At 34.7% G+C, this 19,516-nt stretch overlaps 1 protein-coding gene across 1 annotated transcript in view; it reads right to left on the bottom strand.

Annotated features, from left to right (window-relative positions):
- Positions 1-19,516, bottom strand: part of DMD (dystrophin) — a 2,133,690-nt gene that overhangs the window by 1,245,525 nt on the left and 868,649 nt on the right. The window contains exon 42 of the mRNA XM_027841994.1: positions 5,542-5,714. Within this exon, the coding sequence (XP_027697795.1) occupies positions 5,542-5,714 (173 nt within the window). The remainder of the gene's footprint in view (positions 1-5,541; positions 5,715-19,516) is intronic.

Consider the following 19,516-nt stretch of genomic DNA (forward strand, 5'->3'; position numbering starts at 1 on the left):
GCTGCTACAGCCACATCTATCGAAGAACCAGAAAAAAAAAGTTCTTGTCTCCCAAGTCTTTGGCATTGTCAAAAGGTTCAATGTCTGAAATGGATCTAACTTTATCAATGGAAAAGATATTAAAGAAGAAGCCTTACCATTTGCTTTGACACTGAAGACTAAGGACCATGAGACTTTTTCATCTTCTATGTGTTGTCTTTCCTATTAGAATGTGAACTGCTTGAGAGCAGGAACTCTCTTGATTTTTATTTGATATCTTCAGTGCTTTGTATATATTAAGTGATTAATCAATGCTTAGTTTATTCATGTCAACTCATATAAAGTTATGCATTTATTTTTTTAGAAAGAAGACAAATAATGACAATACTTTGTTGGTCTTTCTGAAGGACATCTTGTCTCTGATGGAATAAGTCTATAAGACTGGTAGATAATAAAGAAGTGGTCAGTATAAGAAGACTGGAAAAAATTGGAGGCACCTACTTATTCTCCACTGAAACACACATTCTCTTCTTTTATACCCCTTTCAATATATTTCTCAGGAAAATCTTCATGAGTCAACCAACATTTTTCTACAGAGTTAGGGAAAGGTTTCTAATCAGATTATTTGGAGCCTGATTTTCTTCCTACTTCCATGCTACCTACAACCCCTTCAATGTCTACCATACTTTGATAGAGATAGCAAAGAAAAAAAAATTGGCACTTGTACACACATCAGAAAAAGTAAAGGCAGATTATTACACATAAATCTTTGTATGTAGCTGAGACCAAGGCTATAGCACCATTGTTAATCTTGTCTGAGTTGTCAGCATCTTGCATGTGTTTATCACGTATCTTTCCCACTATGTATGGCACTGTAACAAAGGGGAAAGCCCTGCTGAATGCTGCTAGAGCTGAATGTCTCATTTAGCAAAAGATGACTCTGGAAATGTTCCCAGATTATGCATCTGTCTCTCCAGCTTCCATTTTAGAGGATAAAATCAAATAGCGATGGCATGAAGACTAGTGTATTATTATTTTCCTCTGTGGATAGCACAAGACTTATTTTTTTCCCCTGCGCTATCAAGGGAGAAAAATATTTATTGAATATTCTGCTAAAAATCCCAAATTATGTAGCAACTGTGCATGAGGCTACAATGTGGTCTCAGTTTGTGCAGTTTTCTAGAGTCAGAAATTAGGCATGATATATGTGTATGTGTGTATGTGTGTGTGTAAACACACATTCTAGATTAGGTTTCCTTGTTTTTAACTCTCACTCTCTCTCTCTCTTTCTCTCTCTCTCTCTCTCTTTCTCTCTCTCTCATTCCTTTTCATTTCCTGCTGTAATAAAGCCACCTAAATATGATGTTATTTAATTCAAGTCAAATACTATGGTAGCTCAGATTCAAGGCAAACATAACTAAGGTGAGAATCTCCTCATCATTTATGTAGTATAGATATGTTCAAATCCAGGCATTTTGGGTAGTGTGAGTCCTATCGTACAGTGAGGTTAAAGAAAATATTCCTATTCTAGAATTTGTCTGGTAGTCTAGGCTTCCCTCCTGAACTGAGGGGGAGGGGCAGGTGATATTTTATATTTACGTATAGACACATATTTGTATGTAAATAATTTATTTTTATAAATAACTTAAATTTTCTTGAGGCAGGATGAGACTGCATTTACCCCCTGAATCTAAAAGGGAGATACTTTGTAGGATGCATATATATATGTATATATATATATATGTATACATAATATTTAATTTCTAGTTACTCTTTATAGGAGAGAGCTAGAGGGAGAGGGAGAGAGGGGATTGAGGAGGAAAGAGGGAAGAAACTACAGGAGAAAATGGGAAGAGATGTGATCAAGGCTATATGACCTTAAAAAGGAAAAAGGCTGCATCTTTATTGGGAAGTGAAGGAAGAATTGGGAAAAGAAGGAAGAAGAATTGGGGATGATGTCAAGGGGTTTTGAAGAGAAGGGGAGAAGAGCAAGCTCATAGCAAATATCCTCTCTTTTCTCAGTAAAGTTTGAGGTGAGGTTTTCAACTTTTAGAGTAGTGGAAGGAATAGTATGACACATTTTCTGGAGTAAATAGGTTCTGAACAAGAATGGGATAGGGCGTAGGTGTCAGACCTGCACCTGTGGTACTTATTTCACATGCACACCCTCCTCCCCATCCATGTGGTCCACAACAATCCCAAGCGCTGCAGAACCAGATTAAAATATATTTGGGAAATATTTAGCAAAATAAATAAAAATACAGTAAAACATATATCACATGGTCAAACTAAGTTTCCCTATAGGGATCCTTATTCATGGATTAGTGGCCTCCCATTTTTCCTGGAGTTTGGCACCACTGGGATAGAGAATCAATTAAAGAGGCGCAAAAGTGCCTTGTGGAAGTTGAGATTAGATAACATACACTTGTAGCAGACCCACACAACACAGATAAACTATAGAGATGATATAAAGTGAGGAGAAAAGTCTTTCCTCTTAGAATTATCTTAAGTGTTAGAGTATGAAGAAATATTATAACGATAATTCCATGAGGAATGATTATTGTGAAGAAGATATTTTTCTGTGATGACTGGCGAGGAGTTGAAGGACAGAGAGAAATGAAAGAGAAGAATCTTTCCTGTGTATTTAAGCTGTTTTCACCTTTTGCTTGTAAAAATGAACTAAATGGTCTATAAATGTTTTTACCGAGCTTTATAGTGAGGGTTTTGGTGTCTCTGGTTATGATCTTTCTCACAGTCAAAACACTGTTTATACATTTATTTGTTTCATAACTGATTACATCTGTTAATAGATTCCATAGACAGTAGTTTTAATATTTATTTAATCATAGAAGATTAAGGGGCTTACTGCATAGAGAAATATGAATAATTATTACTAAGGAGATTTCTCTAGTTTATTTAATATTGAATAAACTTGGGTAGAGGTTTGAACCAACTGCTTAATTAATGAAAAAAGAGGTCCCAAGTTTACTAATAAATTAAAAAAATAAAATATACTCCTGGATTACAATAGAACTCAAGATAATAAAAGTAATTATGGGAATCAATCAGGTAGCAGGATGAGCTAAGGCATGCTCTACAAGTGAATGTGGTTGACCTTAGAAACCTTGCTACGATGCTTTTCAGGTTATACATCTTTTATTTAGATTAGCCCATTTGATCTTTACAAGAACCCTGTGAGATAAGTAGTGCAAATATAATTAGATAAGTAAAGTGAGATTAAAGAGAATAAAAGATATACCTTTGGTCACAGAACTAGGAAAAATGGATTTGAATCTCAGTTTTTCAATTAAAAATTCACTCTTTCCACTTCACCACAATGTAGCATCCTGAGGTCAGAGCTATTAAAATATTACATTTCCTGAATCTCATGAAATGCTTGCTGAAACCTATATGAGGGACGGGGCTACCCTTTTTCAGCAAGGGGAGCTATTGGAAAGTACGTTTGTTTGGTGTTTTGTTTTCCCCAGATGGTAAGAAGGACAGAAGTATTGTAGAAGAAGAAACTGAGGTTCCTGTGGGAACTTTGGAGCTCCTCAGAAAGGGGATGATTGAGAGTGCACAGATCCCCCAGCAGCCTATAGCAGATTGCAAGTGAAGGCTGCTGCTTATTCCTAACTGAATATAATGGAGCATTGTCTGGCTCACTAACCCAGTAAGCTAGTAGGGCAGAATTTTTCTATTTCCTTGACTATCAACATTAGTGGCAATGATATCCCTTTTTCAGTCCCCACACCCCACCCGCACCATCCACTCATTGCTCAGTGGCAAACTAGTTTCACTTACCTTTAAATCTTGTTTATTTTCTGTATTTAAAAAAAAAACGGTTTTGTCTTAAAATAATGTTGATAAGCTGATTTGCTATAAAACACAACCATACAATAGTGCAGCTAAGTGGTGCAGTAGATAGAGTGCTAGGCCTGAAGTCAGGAAGATTCATCTTTATGAGTTCAAACCTGGCTTCAAACACTTACTAGCTGTATGATCCTTAGCAAGTCACTTAACCCTGTTTGCCTCAGTTCCTCGTTTGTAAAGTGAGCCAGAAATGGAAATGGTAAACCACTCCAGTATCTTTGCCAAGAAAACCCCAAAGGAGGTCATAAAGAGTCAGACAGGGCTAAAATGACTCAACAACAACCATGCAATGGAGGAAAGGCCAAAAGTTGAATGGAGATTAAATGCAGTAGGCTTGATTATATTCCCTCCATGACAGCTGAAAGAGGAGCTTAATATAGTAATCAATGAATAAGTATTTATTAACCACCTCATTAAGACTGTGCTAAGTGCTAGAGATGTAAATCAAATGAATAAAATAATCTCTATCTTCAAGGAGTATACTTTCCAAAGGCAGAGACAAATACATAGTATAAACAGCATAAATACAAATACAATAAATACAAGTAGTTAGGGAGGATGGAGCTGTAGCAGTGGGGTGAATGAGGAAATGCTGAATGTAGCTGTGTAGGTGCTTGCTATGTTGAATTGTGTTGAACTAACTGTCATAAGATTAGAGGTGAAAATTCCTATTTAGTAATTCCCTTGGATCAAGTGAACAAAAAAAATCAAGCAGTAATATAGTACTTTGACAGAAAGAATAAAATGTGCCCTCCAAAGGCCAGTAAGGTTGAAAAAGTTATGTAAACTTTTGACATTGATAGGATCCATTCAAATAATTTGTATTTTTAGGTATTAAAATATATGATATACATGTAAACTCAAATTTAAATAGTATATATATACATATCATATATGGGAAACAAAGGCTTAAATTCCAATTAAATGCTTCTATTATAGTTATCTTCTCACAACAAAGAATAAAGATTAATACAGAAAAGAAGCAATATATTAAAACTAACTGTTATGAAAATATGAAGTTATTTGATATATACACACATATATATGCATATATATATATACATATATGTGTGTATGTATGTATGTTTCCAAACTTATAGTTTAAGTGGGAATTACCAGTGGGAAAACAACAATGTAGCAGAAGAGTAACTGCTCTGTAAATTATAGTCTTAGATATTTGTCTGGGTTACTTGAAGGCTAAATGACTTGCACAGAGTCACAGCCATTGTGTCAGAGGTGAGACTTCAGTCTAAGTCTTTCTGATTCCTAGGCTAGCTCTATAACCCTTATGCCATGTTTCTCTTAATCTATTAATTAGATCACAGCATAAATATAAGTATGTAGTTTGCATATTTGAATAATAATCCAACTTCTATGCTTGACCAAAAAAAAATCTATTTTACTCTGATGTATCCCTTTAAAATTGTCAAAATAATGTCTACCATAGCAGTGGCCTATTCCCATAGACTTTGATAAAATAGGATTTTCACAATGCGCGTCATAGATCTTAGATCCTTAGCAGACATGTATTACACTGTACTTCTCTTTTTTCAATAATAAGCCATGAGTTACTTTCTTTCTCTCTGCTCTAACCCCCCAATATAGAGCAGATGAGATTTGATTACAGAATTCTTCTCCATTCCAGAAAATACAAGCACATTTAGACTATAAACAGAAAAAGTGACCTACCCTTGTCGATCCTTATATATCTTGTTAACTTTCTCCCACTGGAAATTTAGTTGAGTTAGAGCTTCTTTTATCTTAGTAGCTTCCACAGATGTAGCATTTTGTAAAGCTTCCGTCTTCTTATTGTGAATGACCTCAACCTGACTTGAAATTCTTTGTAGGCTGTCCTTTACCTTCTGCAATATTGAGATATAAGGGGGAAAATAACAACAATCAAAATGAGTCTGATTGTAAGGACAAGGAAATATATATATATATATATACATGTTTTATATATACAATAAATAATATTATGTAATATATGTATATAAATATAATACCTCAGAATAAACAAGCAGCTCTTTACATATTCATTGTCAAGACTCAAAACATTTTTTGGGGTAGAGGGCAGTAGGGAATAGTAATGTATTTAAATCTGGGTTTGTGTTTTTTTGGTGAGGCAATCGGGGTTAAGTGACTTGCCCAGGGTCGCACAGCTAGTAAGTATCAAGTGTCTGGGGCCAGATTTGAACTCAGGTCCTCCTGACTCCAAGGCTGGAGCAGTATCCACTGTGCCACCTAGCTGCACCTTAAATTTTTTTTTTAATAACAAAAAAAGCCACAATCACTCAGAAGTTCATTGCTGGAAAAAATCTCTGAGGTCATTTCATTCAACCCAGGCTGTACAAGAGCCCCTTCTCTGTCAAAGCATATTTCCTCCTTTTTAATTTCAAATTTCTTTTTTTACATAATATGAACTTAATAAGCAATTAATACAAACACTCTACTGTCTCTTCAAATAGTTAAAAACAGCTACATGTCCCTCCCTGAAAGCCTTTTCTAGGTTAAATATTTTTAATTCGTTTAGTCAGTCTTAATTTGCCAGTTTCACTGTCTCTTGATGTGTTTTATATTTTAAAAAAATTGAGACAAAATAAGTCCTGCTTCTTGAACAAATTTGCTTAAAATATATTTTTAAAAATAGTCATTTAATAGTGTTACATGATAGAAGTATACTTTGCTTAAACTCTAAAACTTTAATGTATATTCAGTTAGCTTAGCTAAAGTAACCTGAATTTAGGATTAGCTAATAAACTCAAGTCAAGAAGTCTATTCTCAAATTAACAGGTTTCACCTGACTATCTAAGCATTGTCCCTTTATCACTTCTCCCCAGACTCAATATTAATTTGTCTCTACAGCTTGGACAATGAAGGAAGATAACTCTGACACCAAGTAGCCCCAGACGTGAACACTGAGCTCAATGCTCTAACTATGTTGAAACCTACCATTGATGTATCAGGAGAATTCAAACTACAGATAGAAAGCAAAATCTGGCCCATTGTCTTTATGTGCTGCTTAAGGAACTAACGTTAATTGTTACATTTTTAAAAATGAAAGAAAATTTTCCTTAATTTTTTTTTAACATTCTTATCTCTTGGACAGTATAAAAGTAGGTGTAGATGGATTTGTTCTACAGAGGCTATCGTTTGCCAAGCCTGGTAGATAATCCATACAATCTCCTGACAAAGGCAATAAATGTTCCTAGCTAGATATGAGAAAGTCTTTTTAAAATCCAGAAATGTTGGCTACCTGTCATGGGGCTAAATGAAAAAGAAGGCTCTTCCTTCTTCCCCAGGTTATATTCCTTGAGAACAAAACAGCAAGAACTTCAGAGACAGTCATACTCTTAGATAAGAGCCAAGTTTGCCTAGTCAGTTATCCTCAGAGGTCATCATCTCTAAAAATATGACCTGCACAGGAAGGTTTGCCAGCTCCTTTATTATATAGACAGTTATCCCCAGAGTAGCAGGGTTAATATTTAGGGGTCCTGACTCTCCCATGAACTTAGGAATAAGACATAGCACCCTTGGGTCAATCCTGAAAAAACTGACCCAGAGGAAGACACACAACTTCTAAAAATGGAATACCACCGTGCTATAAGAAATGATGAGCTTGATGATCTTAGAAAACCATGGATAGCCTTGCATGAAATAATGAAGAGTGAAATGAGCAGAACCAGGAGAACGTCGTATACTGTAACAACATTGTTTTAAGAACAACTTTGAGTGAATGAGTAATTTTGACTATTATTATAAATACCCAAATTAACTACAAAGGACACATGAAGGAAGACATTATCTGCATCCAGAGAAAGAACTGATAAGTAGAGGTGTGTATAGAATGGTTTTACGTACACATATACATACACATACACATACACAAACACATATTTGTGCCTAATAGTAACCATCTGGGGAGGGGGGGCAGCAAGGGAAGAAAAAAAACAACAACACAATTATATAACAAATCCACTATGTATTTAAAAGGAATAGCAAGTTGTAAGTAACAGATTTGCAATTTCATGTACAATCATCTTTTTTTGTATTCTATTATTTTATGGAATGCTTGTTTTATTTCTTAAGTTCAGAATAAATTAAATAAAATTTAAAAAGATAAATAAAAATAAAAATGCACACGTAGGAATAGAAACCAGACACAGAAATACAGGAATCCCTCAGAGTATAATGTCCTATGTAAATAACCTTGTCTGGGAAATTGTAGAGTTCATGCTTTACAAAAATCTGAGAAAGGCAAACCCCAATCCTATGTAATATTGTCGAGGGATATGGCATGGTGATTAGTGTTGTTCAGTCACTGTTATTTGCCTCATTTTGACTCATTACTAGATGAATTTCGCAATATAAATGCTTCTTATCCACTCCAGAAGTGGTATCAAAAAATCTATAACTTAATTTATCATTTTGTTCATTCTGAACCCCAAGCTAAGGACAGTACTTCTGGCAAAATACCTCAGTGTTAGAAACATCTCCCTCTAAAGATATTTCCCCTTCAGTTGCTTCCTCCCAATAAGTAAACACCAACTAACAACTGCAAATAATAATCACCGTTTAAAAAGTGGTCAAAGTGGTTAACCAAGTCAACATTTAAACAAAGAAATGTAAACAAAATTTTTCCATATTCCCAGGGGAAAATGTTTCAGGCTCTGATGGTAGGTTTAAGGAAAGGAAGAAGCTGTCTAGGAATCTGTAATCTGTTTTGTTTTGATCAACACAAACTTGATTCCCCAGATTTCATGCCCAATTACCCCAAGAAATCTTGCTTCCAGAGTTCTTGCCCATTGCTCTGTGGTGCGTGCTTCTGCCTGTGTTGTTCCCTTCCTGATGGGCAATGAACAACATTCTTAGAGCACAAAAACAGAGCAGTCTTCTTATTTTATCGTCATATCTCCAGTGTCCAGCACAATGTCTCCTACATAAAGGTGTTTAGTGAATATTTTATTTTGTGGAAACTAGTGAGTATATTATACCAGGAGGCACCAAAATTGGACAGTGTGAAGTGCCAAAGAGGGGAAAAACATTCAAGGGAAGAACTAAATCCACCTAAACAGACTCACCCCACAATAAACTGGAATCTCTGATATGAGAGATGTACACACACCTGCCTAAAACAAGACATGGCCAGATCTGAAGTGAAGTCAAAGAGTAGCTGCAGGCCTCTTGAATCTATTGTAATCTTAATCTTAACACTTGGAATAGCTCTGAGCTTGGGAAATTTTGGAGCTACTTTGAAGCCTGGAAATGGGCAGTTTAGAATTTTGGGGAAGCAAACTACAAGACAACAAACCTTTTTATTGTAGGTTTTTGTTTTTGTTTTTTTTTTAACATGAAAGTGAAGTTTTTGGAGAACATTTCTTGGCATATTTTCAGAGAGATTGTACACAAATGTCCATCAAAATCAAGGAGAATTTTTTTGAATTTCCTCTTCATATGTGTTAAAGATACAAGCAAACGGCTAGAGTTGATCACAGTAAATGTCTTATCCATTTCCTCAGTTTACAATTTGAACCATGATATCTAGTAGCTCTTATAATTTTAGTTTTATTTCTATAGAACTAGATTTTTAAGAGACTTAAAAATTAGAACCATACTCACTACCATTTTCATGGTGACAGTAAAATCATCTAAGCGTATAGTATATATTTTTTCCTTTAAAATTTTGAGTACTTTGCCTTTAGCATTAAATTTTTAAAAATACTGTATTGTTTAATTTTTAGTTAAATCTCTTTATAATTGTATACTTACCTATCAAACATTTGTTCTCATAAAGTTTTCAAGGATAACAACCCCCCTGATGATTTAAAGATTTTTGAAAGATACTTATGTTTATGTAGACAAGATGACATGTGGTGGATGTGGTATGTTACTGAAACATGTTATCAATGGCAACTTGCACATCAATCAATCAATCGATTAAGCTCTGATATGTTCCAAGCACTGTGCTAGGCACTGGGGATACAGGTATAAAGTATGAAATAATCCTTATCTGCAAAGGTCTTACATTCCAATATGGGAGACAGCAAATATATTTCATATATCTATATTTATACACACACAAATATGTTTATATATAGATATGTACAGATATTAAATGCATTTCATTTAAGTCTCTTGTCTCTTATCTTTCAACATATATGTGTATATATAATATGTATATATGAAAACAGACATATATGTAGTAAATATAAAGTTAATAAATACAAATTAATACAAAGTTGTTATGAAAATTAGTCAATGAGGACATTAATAATTTGGGAGATCAGGAGCAGCTTTTTTGTATATGATGGTGCTGAGACTATCATAAAGGAAGAGAGGGACTCAGATGCTATGGCTAAAAGGAAGATGCATGTGATGGAGTATCATATCTGAGGAACAGAGAGAAAGCCAGTTTGGCTGGATCTTCGAGGTCAGGAGGGGAATGTCTGAAATTTAGGTGGGGAGCAGGTTGTTCAGAGCTTTAAAAGCTAAACAAAGATGTTTATATTTCTATTCAAAGGGGAGTTTCATATGAAAGACTTTACTGAGAAATTTGTGGGTAAAAAATCACAAGTTCAATCATGTATTGAGAATGAATGGTAAAAGATGGCCATCCCAAGCACCACATTGGTAACTCAGTGTTGGAAGGTATTTCATCAGTGTGGGAATCATACCCTTCATACCATTCTCTCATGTGGATTGTGATACATATACACTATGTCATCCTATACAGTTCTTGTCTGTTTCTTTCAATAAATCTTTCACAGAGGACTTGCCATAATGGTTCTCTCAGAGATATTAAAAGGACAAGAGGCTTTAAAGGCTCCAGAAAATAGCTTAAATTCACTGTAGGTCATTTATGGAAGGATTTGGACAAGAAATACATGGGACTAGTTGGTGTGGATAAGTTATACTATACACTAATGAAGGGAATTCCCATATCTATGGGATCATATGTCTTTCAGAGAATTTTTATTTTAAGCACTATTTTGAGTTCACATCTTTAAAGAATATAAGGATTATAGATTTTTATGTTTGAATAAATATAATTTTAACTCTTTATATTAAAAAAAGTATCTCATTGTTACTTATAAAGACCACTGTCATATAATGGTCAAATGTATGCATTGCTAATGAGGGAAGTATGACTGTAAGATTGCATGAAATTTGTCACAATGAAAAAAACTAAATTTCAGGTATCTGTAAGGGAGAAAGATAATTTTATTTATTTATTTATTTACTTTTTGCTTTTTGGTGAGGCAATTGGAGTTAAGTGACTTGCCCAGGATCACACAGGTAGGAGAAAGATAAGTTTAGTAAAAAAAAAAAAAAACAAAACAAAAACAAAAAAACAAATGATACTTCATTTTATCAGTATATTTATGCAAATTCTTTAGAGTTATAAAAACTAATTTGGTTTTTACAATTGCCTATAAGATAATGGTAAATAGAGTCTTGGAGCCAAGAAGACATGGATTTAAATTCTGTCTCTAATATATAAAGGTATTATTGCCTTGGGTAAGTCACTTAACCTATTAGTGTTCTAGGACACTCTCTAAGATTATTAGTTCCAGAGAAGGTGCCAATCTGGATTGATGGAGGGAGTTCCCTCACCCAGAAGTTACACTAATGAAATCAAACATCCAGTCCCCATCCTCATTTTATATATGAGGAAATTGAAATGAAGTGGACTTCCTTGGGTCATAAAGTTAGTATCTTTCCTGTCTTCTCATGGTCTTCTACAAGACCGAGCTCTTCCATTTATAATAATATAATTCATATATATATATGTGTGTATATCATGTATAATTGTCAGATATCACAAATGTCACATCCTACACACATTTCAAAACTGAAAGGGTAACATTTCAGATATTTTTCTATTTGAAGTATTAGAAAATATTAAATCAATAGTTCAAATTATGTGTAGGTATACATAATGATATTTTCCTAAGCCAATGATATCAGCATAAGGTTAAATATTTTCTTCAAAGAACTAATAATATTATCAAATTATGACACTATTTTCCCAATTCTATCTCCAGAAATGGCTGATGTCAATGGGTAATAGATATATCACCTTAAGGAACACTTTCTTAAAGATTCCATGTGGCTTACAGCTATGAAGCAAAGATCCCTTTGTCAATCTTGCTTAATGCCCAGTATTTAGTGGCAAAACAAAATGTTACTGTTTTTAAATTTAATTTTACCTTAATCGGCACAGATAGAATTTTGATGCCAAAATTCTTGAATAAATGACTGAAATTGGATTCTTACAACAATTAGAACAAACATCCAATCTCTCCTTAATCCATTGTAATATAGCTTCTGTCACCATAACTGCTAACAGTATACTTTTTAGAAGTCACCACTAATCCTTTTTACTAAATCTATTGACTTTTCTCTCAGTGCCTATTAAATGTTTGTGAAATTGAATTTCTTCTTCTTTCCTTTCTTTTTTCTTCCCTTTCTCCCTCCATGCTTCCTTTTCATTCCTTCATTTCTTTTCTCCTCCCTTCCTTCCCTCCTTTCTTTCTTCCTTCCTTCCTTCTTGATGTCAACATGCAATATACTCATTCCCACTTCCAAACCTTTACTCCTACTCTTTCTCCCACTTGAAATGCTTTCACTTTTCTTTTCTACCTATCCAAATTGTGCTCATCCTTCAGAGCCAATCTTGAATCGCATAAAAGCCTCTTGTATAAAACTTTTCTTGACTACTACAATCCATATAGATGTCTCTCTTTTCTGAATTCCTATCACACTAGTTTAGACAACTGATTATTTTGTTTTTTTTATTATTATGTTTCTCCAGGTGTGTATAATAAATTCTAAACAAGATCATAAGTAACCAGAATATGTGGATCATGCCATATATTCCACTTGCGTCTCTTCTCTGCCTCCTTTTAGTGCCAACCAGAACAAGGAAAAATTGTTTTGAGTTTGGGGCATCAAATTATGAATCCCCTGCCAACATACACTTAAACACACAAGAGAATCACAGAATCTTTAAATTTTGGTTCATTGTTTTTGAACCAAAGAAATACATTCAGTTTCATACAGATGTTTTATAAAATTTTCAAATATCTCCCTATTTATTCCATTTTGCTTTCGTCAGTTATTGAACTATTGCAGTAAACAATAGATTAAAATTTTTATCTGTATCTCCTGGCAGTTTCTAGCAACCTTAACGCTACATCTTGGATAAATAGTAACATATGCTCTTCTTCCATTCACACAAATGTCTCCTTTGAGATCCTCAGATACTAGATTATCAAGGGAACAGAAAGGTGAAAGAGTTTTGCTATCTTGTTCTAAATATTTCTGAAAGTCAACTATTTCTACTCAGCAACAACTAAACCAAAAACTATTTAATTCTCTCTGTGATTGGTACATGAGTTAAGCTGCATATATAGACTGTTTCATTAAAAAAACCTGACGGTCTACTTTTCTATTCATGGAGGTATGTTTGTAACAGAATAATATAATTGCTTTTTTCTCTTATATAAAATTACAGTGATGATATTGGCGTTCTCCATTTTTTTTCAGGAATAAAATAGGAAAAATGTTTCTAAGCATGGTTAAAAACCTTTCTTTTGCAATAAACAGACAAGACCAAAGGTGGGGAACCTAAGACCTTGAGGCCAAATGTTGCCATGTGGTGGTTCCTCACCCATGGACAAGCCTATCAGAGAAGTTTGTTGAGAATATGAAATAAGGTTAAATAAAAGAACTTTGAGAACTATAAAGTGCAGCAGACATGTAAGTTATTATCATTATCGCCCTCTCCCCCAAAAAGGAAGGCTAGCAGATAGGAATACACACAACATGAGTTTACAAATTACAGAGACTCAGTAGCTTGGCTTACATACAATATATGCAATATATTAAGTCCTTCTTAATTACACCCATTTAAGTTTATAAAATTCTTCCTGTTCTTGTTAGGCCATAAACAGGACTTCTGTCATACTTATGATCTATGCAAACCCACTCTGAATAGAGGAAAAGTTGGAGTTTAGGTCAAGATTGAAAATAAGAAAATATTTTCTTGAGATAAGTCTGTTACAGTCCCATTCCATGAATCCACCTTTACATCTTTTCTAATGTTGACCACTGGAGCTTAAAGAGTACTTCAAAATGGCAAAAAAATTTCTGAAAATTGCAGAGTACAAGTGGTACAATTCTTGAGAAAAATCACTCTCATAATTATATGTCAGGAGACTATTCCATGCCTCCTGAATAAAAATGCCTAAGTATTTTAAAATGGAAATATCTTTGCTCTTAATGGCACACAGAAAAAAAATTCTCGAAGATACCGTATTTGAACATAACTAGACAAAATCAGTGAAAGTGAATGCTTGCTTTTCAGTGATCACTCTAGTTATATCAGATACTTGGTAAGAGGAGGACTAGGATGGAATGAGAAAAGCCTATGAGGTAAAATATAAATCATAATTTTGTAAGAATCTCACCAAGAAAGCACTTACTAAGGAATATTTCTGTGTAGAAATTGCATTATTAAACTTCAATTTTAATGGCTATGTGATCTCATTCATTAACCTATTCTTTCCATCAGTGCAGATTTGTAATTTACTATATTTTCCCTTACTGTGCAATTTCCCCCACAGATCTGCCACAGAAACATCTACTTCTGATCTTTCCACCTTCTACCAGCCAAGTATCTGAACCATACCTCTGCCATTTCTCATTCTTTTCACAAGACCGGGCCATCTTTTCTTCTGATTATATTACATCTTAGGTGGCATTCCTATGTTATTTTCTATGCATAGGTTATAACTGAGAAGGAACTGAAACCTATCTATGCTTATTATGTATCTCTCAGTTGCCCCCAGGTGATCTGTAACTCTGATTCTTTGGAAATGATAGTGGTCCAAGACCCAAATCTACATGCCACTACTACACCAAAAAGATGGATTTTTTTTTTGTTGGGGAGTAAATCCAGATCATTCAAACAACTATGTACTTTCCAAAAAAGTCATCCAGTAGATAGCTAGCCATCCTCTTTCTGAGCTCTAGACTCTGTTCCTTGTCATTTTGTAATAGCTGATCTAAGTGTATACTTTAATGGCCCTCCATGGAATGGAATTCAAATAATTATCATAATCTGGATAGTATGCATTTTCATCCATTTAGTTTTTCCCATTTGGATAGGGGATCTCATTAAGGAAATGTCGTAATGTTCTGAAGCTTGATGAAGCCAGCACAAAATCATACCCAAATAGGAATATCTGGAGTACCTCACTATCTGTAGGAAATTCCTCTTCTATTTGGACACTACACAGGGCATCTTCCAAAGCAACGGCAGATACTTTGGCTAAATATGCCAAATAGGCTAAATAAGCTAAATATAATCTTATCATGTACATGGGTGACTTGTTGAAAGTTATGCTTTGACTGAGATAAAAGCTGTTTTTTTTTTTAATACAACATAGTGGGATTTCATATCCTGTCTATCTTTGTAATTTGTGCTTATAAAATGTGGTCCAATGTAGAAGAGTATTTATGGAAGCTTGACTGTTTCCTTGATATTTCTCTTGAAAGTCACTAATTAAGTAAGGGGTATTGGTGGATACTTGTTATCCCATGTGAGGCTTAGGTCAGTGATCTCTTGAACTGAGGACTTCTGAGCTGTAGTAGACTAGGCAGATTTGGCGTCTACACTGCTGTGCATCAGTATGGTGCATTCCCAGTAGTAGGAGAGCCACCAGGCAGCTGGTGGTTCAGTAAATAGAGAGCTGGGCCTGGAGTCAGGAAGACTTGAACTAAAACTTGGTTTCAGCAATTTATTAGCTGTGTGACCCAGGGTCAATCATTTAACCTCTGTTTGCCTCAGTTTCCTCAACTGTAAAATGGGGCCAATGATAATACCTAACTTGTAGGGTCGTTGTGAGGATCAAATAAGATAATATTTATTTTTTAAAAAAAGTAATTAGCACAGTACTTGGCACATGGTAGATGCTGCAGAAATGTTTTTTTCTCTTCTCCTCCCCAAGGCAGGGTGAATCAGCACAAGTGAGAAATGGTTAAAATTCCCTTGTTGATCAGTAGCAGGTCTATGAATAATTCTTGATTATACCGTGTGTATGATTTTAAAAAGAAGGGCACTAGTCACCTCCTTTTTACTAAATCCAGTGACCATTTCTTAGTCCCTTGTTGCTGTTGTTTGTCCTTCATTCTCTAAGAGGATCAATGACATCATGAGGATGATGTCTTGACTTGCGCATGAATTGTATAAAGTCATCAGACTTACTCTTTTTTCCAGAATTAATGAAGTCCAATGGCAAGACAAAGTTCGAGATGACTGGTAATAGCCCAGGATACACTGGGTGACCTTGTTCTTTCTAAATTAAGGTCTTTCCCAGATCTCTCCACTCTAAGAGTAAGGGCTGGGTGAGAGTTGAGACAAAAGATGCTTCAATTTATCATCTAGAAGATATCAGTCTATGAGGGGAAGACCCTCAGAGTTTCTATTCAGAACAGATAACAATTGCTATTTACAGTAACTCTAAACCATCAGAACCTAAACAGTGAACCACAGAAGTCTGGGTTGGGGCTATTATTTGCCATTCTATGAAAGCCAGAGTGATTTGGGTTTTAAGGTAGAATCAAATAGCTCCATTTAAAATAGTCAAAGGATATGAACAGGCAATTTTCAGACAAATAAATCAAAGCTATCTATAGTAATATGAAAAAAATGCTCTAAATCACTACTGATTAGAGGAATGAAAATTAAAACAACTCTGAGGAACCACTTAATACCTACCAGTTTGGTTAATATGACAAAAAAAGGAAAATGATAAATATTAGAGGGGATGCAGGAAAACTGGGACACTAATTCATTCTTTGTGGAGTTGTGAACTGTTGGAACAATGCCCAAAGGGCTATAAAACTGTGCATACCCTTTCATCCAGCAATATCAGTTTATATCCTAAAGATATATTTTTAAAAAGGGGTGAAATGACTTACTTGTACAAAATATTTATAGCAACTCTTTTTGTGGTAACTAAGAACTGGAAATCAAGGGGATGTCCATCAATCCCTTCCTTCCTTCCCTCCTTTTTTTCCTCCTTCTTTCCCTCATTCCTTCCCTCCTTTCCCTTTCGTTCATTTGTTTGTTCGTTCGTTCCTTCGTTCCTTCACTCCCTTCCTCAAGTCTTCTTTACAAAATGACTAATATGGGAATATTTTGTATGATAGCACATGTATAACTTAGATTGCTTACCATCTCAGGGAAGGGAGAGGGGAGAGAGAGACGGAAGGATAGAGTTTGGAACTCAAAACTAAAAAAAATACAAATATTAAAAATTATTTTAACATGTAATTGGGGAAAAATACAATATTATTAAAAATACAATGAGTTTTTTTTGAAGCTTATCTTTCCAAAGCCATATTTCAAGAAATCAAAAATGAAAACCACGAAAGACAAAAAGCAAATTATTCCAGCTTTTTGAAAAAAAAAGTAATAAAAAATAAGCAAATAAGAAGGAGGAGGAGGAAGAATAGCAGCCTTCTTCAACTAACTTCTGCTTGAATTGGCAGGTTGGGTCCCCAGAGGGCAGTGACTACTACTCTCAGATAACATAGTAAAGAAGTTAATACAAAATATTCTTATCAGGATCTAGGTCACTTCTTCCCACAAATACAGCCTCCATGCGAGGAGTAAACTTAAACTTAGACCACCATAATTATAGTTAGGCACACATTTAAGAAATATTAGTTCCTAATGTTTATTGAATTGAGTTGACTGCTTTTTTTTTTCTTAGCATTTTACATTCCCTATTTCTTCCTTGAAATTCTTTCCTTTCTTGACTACACTAGTTCTCATACTTCTCAAAATCTTTATCTTATTTTCATATAGATCAAAAAGTGGTCATAGCTATTGATGACTTCTTTATCATCCTTTAAGGTAGTAACATTGTCAATTTTTGGCCAAATCTTTGGTGTCTTACCTTTTGTGGCATAGCTTATAAAAATAGTCCATCAAAGTTTTTAAAGTAGAGTTGGTTCCAACATGTCTTTCCTCTGTATTCTTAGTCCTACCCAATTATTCTTCCTGGATTCATCTGCCTAAGTTTTATTTACATTTCTTTAGATTGCACTTGTTTGAATGCAAATATGATGGTTCCACTGTCATTGATGATGAAATTTAATTGTTATTGAAATGCTGACAAATGTGTTCTGCTTTCTATCTGTTGGACTTTTGCCAGCTGCATCCACAAATACTCTTGGAATGACATGGCTTAGTTGGGTCTCATGCCAAGCTCTCTATACATTTGCTTTTTATGCAATGTTTTTGACTATTTTATGAGGCAATACTGCACATAAGCACCTACAATCCTGTTTTTTCAGGCTTTAAAAATGTTTGGTTAATATTACTTTATCTCACTGTTACTTCTCAATATCTCCTCATCCTCCCCCAATACTGTAATTCTTCCCCTCTTCTCCAAAGTACATTTAGCAATATCTAAAAACACATACTTCATGCTACACCTCTAGTGCACCACTACCACTATTTCACTATTCTTCTGAGGTCATAATTAGTCATATTGTTTTGAATGCAAAGATGTTGTTTAGGGGTTTTCCTAAATAACCTCAAAATAGATTATAAAAGACCTTTCTAAAGAAAGCAACAACAACTGACAGAAGTTCATCAGTCATTCAGATGGAATTATAGGGCACTGGCTAAAAGCAACAGACAATACACTGGAAAGTTCAACTGCTTAGCTGGCTAAAGGATCATCATGTTCTTGGTGGCCTTTAAAAATGATGGCATCTCTAAGGAAAGAGTTTAGTCTTCATTTCCCTCCCCCTCCCACCTTTGTTCTTCTTAGGGAATGGAGGAAAGGAGGTAAGAGATTACTTTCTCCTCCCCTTTCAAATGACAGTGGTATTTAATGGAACAACATCGGACAGCATCCAATGAAGCAAAGTCTAGCCTTGGATTCAAAATGAATTGGTGAGAAGACTCTAGCATCAAGAGCCATGATCCTTTTCAGAAGATGGAAGGCTTTAGATCTAAAACTCCTTCTGGATCTAAGGTATGGGTTCAATTCTTTTAAAACTATAGATAGATAGGTAGATAGATAGATAGATAGATAGATAGATAGATAGATAGATAGATAGATAGATGATAAACAGTATCCTAAGCCAAAATTTCAGCTGAGCCTAAAGCTGAATATGTCAGAGATCACAGCCACATATTAGAGTTACAAGCTTTGCCTGGTAGCAGGCGTAGGCGGCCCATTGGAGCAACTCATTCATCTAAAATATTGCACTTCACAAGGAACAGTACAGGGAAACAGTGAGAAGGGAGGAGAGAGGGGACAAAAATACTGAAGGTGTAAGTTGCCTTGGCCACATGTGTTGTCTGTATGTAAGCCTTAATTCTATAGGTATAGCTAGCTAGATATAGACAGATACAAACATATCCATACACACATGCATATATCTATATATCTATATCTATACTGACGTCCTGAGCATTAGTGGGACAGTATAGCCCAGTTTTATGTGGAATTTTTTTTTTTTGCTGCTTTTCTTGCTATGCCATTTTTAAAAATGCCTTTACTTTGAGCTAATTGTATTCTCTGGCTATCAAAAATTAAAAATACTCATGGAAGTTTAAAAACTAATATTTTAGGAA

This window comes from Vombatus ursinus, unplaced genomic scaffold (genome assembly GCF_900497805.2).
Source record: "Vombatus ursinus unplaced genomic scaffold, bare-nosed wombat genome assembly UNPS02004827.1, whole genome shotgun sequence".
Classification (NCBI taxonomy): domain Eukaryota; kingdom Metazoa; phylum Chordata; class Mammalia; order Diprotodontia; family Vombatidae; genus Vombatus; species Vombatus ursinus.